Here is an 8144-nt window from a genome sequence, read left to right as displayed (position 1 = left end):
ATATATGTGCATATACAATCTCAGTACGATGTGAACTCAGTACATGACACCGGATCCGATCTGGTTTACACTCAGTGACGTAATTGAGGAAACAACTCGACATAACTGAGTCATATTTCATATTGATTGGTCAATGATGAACCGAGATATGAATTTTTAAAATGTTGCTGATGATGAGTAGTAGGGATTTACTGATTTTTCAAACTGTTTTAGAATCACTAAATTGATCCGGATCCCCTCCAAAATGTATTGGAATCTTCCATGATGTACTTCTCTATCTTTTGTTATGATGTTGTCAACATGAGCAGATGAACAAACAAACAAATACATAAACACAGGTGAAAATGTATTTACATTTTTTGTACGCTCCAGGTATTTTATTTTGAAAAATGCCCCAGTACCCCCTCACAGCCCTCCAAACCAGCACCCATGGCTTATACTGTATATGCTTCAAACTAAATGTCCCCTCACATCAATAGGCCTGTTTTATAATGGTCCCACAATTATGAAAATGTGAAGATATATTTTTCTTGTGTGTAAACCTATGCAGTGCAAAAGCAGTAGATTAATAAAAGGGTGAGGGAAGATCAAAAATGAACTGAAGAGTATGTCTTTTTTTACAGTAATACATTTCATATGTTTCATTGATTTCATCCAGTCATCTTGTCATGCAGGCTCACCTGATCACCTGACCTCTCACTCACCTGTCTGATGTGAAAGGGTGTGAAGCACACAGTGAAGATGATCAACACAGTGCTCAACAGCTGAACTGCTTTTCTTCTTCTCTCCCTGAAAAAATACACAGACAACACATCAAAGATCAGCATAACAGGGAAGTTTTATTCTCCATTTAACCACAGATTAAAGTTAATAACCATCATATGTGTGAGAGGGACGTACCTGCTCTGCTGCATTAGGCGACGGTCAGTCAGTGCCCACATAATGCGCAATGTGAAGACTACAATGATGATGAGAGGTAGAAAGAACTCAGTGATGGTCAGAAACAGGAGCTTTGAGATGCAGCAGCCAGTGTGTTGGAAAGCAGTGGAGAGGAATGAGTAGGTGACCACGATGGCAAACAACCAGACGGTAACACACACACATTTGGCCACACTAGAGTTCCTCCATCGACGCGAAGCTTCGACCTGTTGTAGACCAGGAATGGGCAACTGTTATCACAGCAGGGGCCACAAAAATGTGATTGTCTGATCCAAGGGCCACATTATCAACATTCATGATAGTATTAAGAATAACGACCAATCTGAGCGTTAACACAGGAAAGAACAAAAGGTTTTGTCATTGTTTGTTGTCTTTTTGTGTAGTTTTTGGAGTCATTTTGTGTAGTTTTTGGAGTCATTTTGTGTAGTTTTTGGAGTCATTTTGTGTAGTTTTTGGAGTCATTTTGTGTATATATCTGTCATTTTGGGAATTTCTGCTGGCATTTTGTGTATTTTATGAGTCATTAGATGTGTTTTTGTTATTTTGTTCTTGTATGTTATGTTTGCATTTTATGTCAATCTGTGACTTTTTGGAGTTTTTCAGTATTTATTGTGTTGTATGTATTTGTGTTAGCATTGTGTGTTTTAGTGTTATTTGTACATGTCATTGTTTTGCAACTATAGGTGTTTTTTTGTGTCTGATGTCCTTCTGTATGTATTATGAGTCTTTTTTTGTGTAATTTTGGAATCTTTTGTGTTTTTCTTGACATTCTGCGCATTTCGCCATTGTTTTGTGTGTTTTTTTTTTTAGTTATTTTGAGTATTATGTTGGACTTCATATTACTTCCAATTTCTTGAATGACCATTTTGGGTGGATTTGTCTTGGGGGCCGCACAGAATTAGACCGGGGGCTGCATGTAGACCAAGAATAGAAGAGGTGCTGGCGAATAAAAATCATGATTTCATATGGGAAGTGTTTGTCTTTACCTGAACAATGGCAAGGTAGCGATCAACACAGATGCAGGTCAGAAACAAAATGCTGCAGTACATGTTGACAAAATAGCTGAAGATGTGCAAGTAGGAGCAGGTGAGACAGGCTCCTCCGCTGTAGTAGAGCAGGATGCGAGTAGGCAGCGAAAGATTCACCAAAAGGTCGGTCACCGCCAAGTTGATGGTGTAGATCACTGAGGTGGTCTTTTGCTTTGTGCGAGCACAGAAAACATAAAGTGCAAATATGTTGAGCACCATGCCCACCTGGAAAACATGAAGATATGAGGCACGGAGGCATGATTTTGAGGTAAATTTCCAAATATTTGAAGTTTTAATTTACACAAATTGCGTACCAGGAAAATTAAAGAGTTAATGACCATCAGTGCAATCCATAGACTATAGAAGTCGTTGTAGAGTCCTTCGTCTAAATGAGCCAGCCTTTGAAGATACGCCTCCCATCCACTCCTGTTCACGGTGGCTGTTACAGGCAAAGTTGCAAATGACGTATTGATGAAGAACCACGACTCGGTGCTGCTGACGTTCATCATTATGGTGATGTGATGCTTCACAGCAAATAGTACAGCCAAGTGGGTAGCACAGATGCTAAAAGAGAGCGTTGGAAAAAAAAAAGTCAGGACAACATTTAGCATTAAGGATATAGATAATATACACCCATTAAAATATCCCTCAGTAGTCTGGACTTTGGGTGGTCACAGGTTATTCCTCCATCACAACAAACAAACTGAACGCAAACTATTTAATTAGTTTTCAGGGTAAATGTCAATTTTTAAAGTGAAACTTGGTTCAAAACAATAATTTAAACATTGCATTAATGTTGGAGAGTGGAGAGTAAACACATTTCTGTTGACGGGTCTTAGAGAATCAGTATTCAACCTCTGATTAACCTTTTTAGTGGTGACCCCTCCCACAATTTGAATTTAAAGGTTTGTTAATCTTCTCATAATATATTTTTAAAAAAAATATGTGGGAATTATGTTATTGTCACAAGTATTGCGAGTTGCTATTAAAAAAAAATAGACAAAAGGTCAAATGATCAACAGGAAAAGACAGCTCAACTCTCTTTATTCACATCCAGACTATCAAAATAAAACTCGACGGACAATGCATTTATTTTACATATAACTTCCCTTTTCACTATTATTGTGAAGCCAAAATATAATGAAAAATGTGCATCACTACGACAACGTCATTTCAGAAAGAACTATTTGTGCTTATAATCATGTCTATATTGATCCCACCAAGAATATAAAAACTAACATGTTCATACAAACCTGAGGACAGACATTTTCCTAAACTATTTAGTGCTCTAATGGAACTCAGCGTCAGTTAATGACTCAGAGGGAGACTGACTCACTTTCATCAGGGATTCAGTGGCATTTCTTTTGTAAAGCATTACTAAGACACATGATGATCCAAAGTTTGGCAGTAGGATAGCAGCTTGCCAGTATTTCTGTCCATGACAGATGAATTTTAATTGCTCATGCATCAGAGTGGAAAAGGTTGAGGAAGCCCAGTGTGGTGTTCTGTGCATGACCATTGCTCACAACTCTTCCCTCAGCAAAATAATTATCTGCATGATAAAAAGCAGAGCGTATGGAGTCTAATGGGCATAGCACGCTCAGCTGAGGGTGCAGCAATAATGTGATTCATCAACATGCACAAGACCAGTCCAGCCATAGAACATTAAGATCAGTGGGAAAAAAAAAATGAATGGCTGTTATTACTATAACATCCCCTGATATTATTCAGCCTGTTGAAGCCAGTCCATCATCATTAACAATGCTAACAAGGCTTATGAGCCTTGCTCTGTTAGATTTGTGATAAACAATTTACTCGCTTAGGTATGAAATAAACATCAGGGACTAACTATGGACCAACTGATGAAGCAGATGAATTTTGTTTGAAATTGTCTTTCTGCATAGCAAGTTGGGTCAGAAGACGCTATCTGTAGCACCGCTTCTAGCCCCACGTCCTCTGCTACTGAGAGGCTGAGCTGGACTGACCATCTGGCATACCAGGCATCGTCAAGGTGGGCCGTAGACCCAAAGTGGGCTGGTTCGTTTGTTTTTTAACGAGCAAGTCGAGGCAGACATGGCAACGGGTGGCTAAAGATGGTCTATAAGTGGAAAAAACTTGGCAAGAAAAGAGTGAAAATTGACTAAACAGGCCAAAAGTAGTCTAGAATGGCCAAATATAAGAAAATCCAGAGGAACCAGGTGGATTGTTATGGCAAAAGGTAGCTTAAATGGGCAAAATGTGTCAAACAATGGTAAAAAATGGCAAAAATGTGTAGGGAAAAAAGGAAACAAGTGGTATTTATTGGGCAAAAGTTGGTTCAATGGCATGAATAGAAGCCAACAAATTAAAGAAAGGACAAAAATTGGATTAAAGTGTCAAAAAAACTTGAAAAAATGGACAAAAAAATAAGGAAAAATGGGTATTTATTGGCAAAAGGTAAATTCTCAAAAATGTTTTTTGAAAAGGGGCAAAAAATAGGACAAATGAAATGGTAAAATAGCCAAATAAAAAGGTTAAAAGAAAAGGGGTTAAAAAGTGTATTCCTTTTAAGGTTTTCTAGGGAAATAATAATTAGAATTAAGATATAAAGAGCCATGTTGAGCATTACTGACTTAATAACGGTTTCTCCATGGTGTCTGCTGATAATGTAGTGGGCTGGTCTGGACAAAAAATGTCAGGGCTGAATTTTTGTCCCAGTCCACCTCTGGTAAGAGGGGTCGACAGTCCACTACAATCCATGTAGCCAATGAGTTTGTTCATTTGTCAGTCATGGACTTATTATCCCATACCGATGTCAACCGCTATTACAATGTATGGCAAATATTGGCCGATAATATTGGTGGGCCAATAATTTTGCTTATATGTAAATTTAAACTAAGAAAATGTATAGTTTTTGTTCATTGTCTGAGTTTTAATATAGTGCTACATCAAAACTGTTCCCTGTTCACTGTTCATAGAGTAATTCATTTAGGTTCAACTTACCAGTAACTACTAGTTTAAATTATAGACAAGGTGCTGTGTACAGGTTTAGAGTACACTGTATTGTATGCAACCTTTGTCTGTATAAAACATAGATATTGCAAATGTAAGTCCAATATAATGTTATTAGGTGTTTTTAAACCAGCCAATGCTTAAAATATTGGATTACTGTAGAGGTTTGTGCAGTTCTAAATCTAAGTCAATACAATATATCAAAAGCTAGACACATCACTACACTGCACCACTGTTTGTGTGACATTGATGCTTTTCTTTGTCCACCACTGAAGACTGCAGCAGGCTATAATGCAATGGTTGTAAACTTGTACAGACAGGAGACTGCTGCCCCGGAGCCAGATCACAAATAATCCTGTCCAAATAAATTCCTGCAGCGTGGGAGTCCTGTTTGTCTGAGTGGAATAGTGCTATACAGATCTCACGCTGTCTTGCATCAAATTATGGCTTTACAAAAAGCCCCATAAGGCACTCAGAGTGGTTTTTTTGTTGCTACTATAGATCTAAATCTGGAGACAGCTGTTGCATTAGATGCTATAAAAGTCTGCAGGGGTCCCTCTATGTGCCCCCATACAGTAATTGCTTCCCTTCATAGACCAGAAATGTTCCTAACTTTGAGAATAAAATGTAAACTATTCACTAAATTTGATTACTTGTAAACTTTATCTAACTTTAGATGATTGTGTAAAGATGATACCAAACATTTTGGCTGCTGGTTCAGCAAATTCTGACCATCTAGTTTGTTTTTGTGACTTCTTTCTCATTTCAAACATGTTTCTATGTCAATAATAATTTAATTTTACATCTCTGAGCAAAAAGCTTTGATAGTTAAACCATCTTACCTGTCGTTGTCAAACCAGTGACCTTGGATTGATCCAGTTTGTATCCTAAACGTTCTTTTCAAATTCAAATCTGAAGGTCTTTCACGTCAAAGAGAACATCAACCTTCCCTGATGTTTGCTTTTCAATTCTTCTATCACTCTCGTTCAGTTTTTGACTCATTTTCCCGGCCTGCGTGGATTTCATTTCTCCTTGCGTCAGTCATTGAGGTTGAAAAGTCATGCCAGTCGATATTCATGAATTGAGAAATGCCTAGAGTAAGATATCTGGTGTCTGCTCTCATCTGGTTTGTGTCTTCTTCTACTTCCTTTAGAATAATTCTTAGTCCTTGTTCTCACTCTGTAACTCCGCTCTCACACACTCTACATCTTCTCCTCAGTTTGGCCCTCAGACAGGAAGTCTTAGATTGTGTTTACATTCTGTGGACACACACACATCTATACCCTTCTACAGCACACACATATGATCATACACACTGTCTTCACCAATTGTTTAAATTGGCTATCTGGAATTTCAAAATCTTTGGATTTGTTATTGTTTTCGGGGAGGGGGGAGAGGGGGGATAACACAAGAATGATTATTAAGTTACAATATGGACCAATCTCAATATCGGCCCACTCCGATATTGAGATAGGAAACCTGTCCGATATCAGCAAAACAACCAAAAAGCTGCGATACAAGCAATCCATTCCACACTCTCAATTTCAGTTGTTATTTTGCATTATATTGTTCAAAGTTTTTGAGGTTATTTTTCAGGGCCTTCTGATTTATTATTATTTTTTGTATTGAATTGTAGAATTTTCTTACCTTTAAAGGTGCAGTCTGCAAGTCTTATAAAAGTGACTTTTTGTCATATTTGCTAAAGCTGTCACTATGTAAGGACAGCCTTACATCAAACTAGTAGTTTGTGTGAAAAAAAAAAACACTCATTGAGTCCCCCCTGGACTGTCTGACAGCTGTTGCTCACAGGCCCCGCCCCTTTCCCGGAGCTAGAGCGCCATCTTTTTTACAGTGTATGGTCTGGAGGAGTAGAAGATGGAATTGGTGACTTTTCTGCTTGAAAGGTAATTACTGCTGCTTGATTTACATTTTGTTTGATTTGTAATTGTTACACTAGAACTCTGTAGTACATGTGTTCATGTGCGCACAGCAGCCTCTGTGTGGCTGCTGTAAGTGACAGATTTGTTGCTGCTGCTGAGGTATGTGCACATTGAGAGAAGCGCTGCAGTAATATGCTTTTAACAGTGCATGTTATATTACTGTGATGTTGCTGTTGGACTAACGTTAGCTTGTTAGCTCCTCTGAGGGAGGGACTGTAGAAAGTTTGGAGGCAGGGCAAGAGAGCAGCAGGGAGGGAGGGGGGGAGAGGGATCTGAGAGTTGCGGACTGCACCTTTAAGGGTAAACTTCACTCCACTTTATCTTCCAGTGTCTTCAAACTTACTTTTTTAAATTTATTCTCCTCAATTGTAGAATATTTTTATGTTTAAGGTTAAAATGTATGTAACCCATTGGTGAATAATAAAAGAGTCAAGTTTTCTCATACCTTCTATTGCTGACTATTGTTCTCTGTTTGAGTAATGTCATTTGATCAATCCTTTTCTAACATCCCACACTACAAAATAACAAAAAAGTATGTATGATTCATGCTTATATTGAATTGGATTGATTTCGATATCGACCAATGTTCAAGGCTGCAATATTGGTCGTATCAGAAGTGAAAAACTTAGATTGGGACCTCCCTATATATTAAAATTACATCAAAGAATTCGATTTCTATCAGATTTTATTCCAAGCCATTATCTAAAATCCACAACGGAAACACCATTTACTTTTCACACTGCCACTGTCAGTAATTGTTCCTGGATCCTGCAGAATGAGACAGGTTTGTGGATTCCTGTCTTGAGGATCATCATCACTCACAGCTTGTCAGGGCTCCACGGAAAGATTGGGAATAATGGATGTCAGGAAAAGACTCACGGGTTCAAAAGGGAAATGCAGAATCATAACAGGACAAGGAAAAAACGAAGAAAAAAATACTTCCTTATATAAATTAATAAAAAAAGAACAAATAGAAAACAAGTGATGTCTAGATTTGGTACCTCAATGTGTGGTCATGTCCACAGGGATTGAAAAAGATTTTGTTGATGCCAGCCTGAATATCGATTTTACAAATGAAACGCTCTGTGCAAATTTCACTTCAATCCACCGTGTGGACAGTTTATCTGTCAGAATTGAGCCAGGGATGGATCTAGGATTACAGCCGTTTTTGCAGGTAATGCAAATATTTTGTCACGCTGAGCTATTCTGTTAGACAACTTAGCTGTTTTTAAATCGTTTACAAAAT

General features: G+C 38.0%; 1 protein-coding gene across 1 annotated transcript in view; it reads right to left on the bottom strand.

Annotated features, from left to right (window-relative positions):
• gpr20 (G protein-coupled receptor 20) overlaps positions 1-2476 on the bottom strand; it is a 3563-nt gene extending 1087 nt beyond the window's left edge. The window contains exons 1-4 of the mRNA XM_028471230.1: positions 2282-2476; positions 1926-2192; positions 901-1145; positions 705-789 (exon numbers count right to left, since the gene is read on the bottom strand). Coding sequence (XP_028327031.1) covers positions 705-789; positions 901-1145; positions 1926-2192; positions 2282-2476 — 792 coding nt within the window. The remainder of the gene's footprint in view (positions 1-704; positions 790-900; positions 1146-1925; positions 2193-2281) is intronic.
• Between the last annotated feature and the right edge of the window lie 5668 nt (positions 2477-8144).

The sequence above is a fragment of the Gouania willdenowi genome, chromosome 16 (assembly GCF_900634775.1).
Source record: "Gouania willdenowi chromosome 16, fGouWil2.1, whole genome shotgun sequence".
Classification (NCBI taxonomy): Eukaryota; Metazoa; Chordata; class Actinopteri; order Blenniiformes; family Gobiesocidae; genus Gouania; species Gouania willdenowi.
Note: the sequence above shows the minus strand (reverse complement) of the source record. Positions and strands in the feature narration are given on the sequence as shown.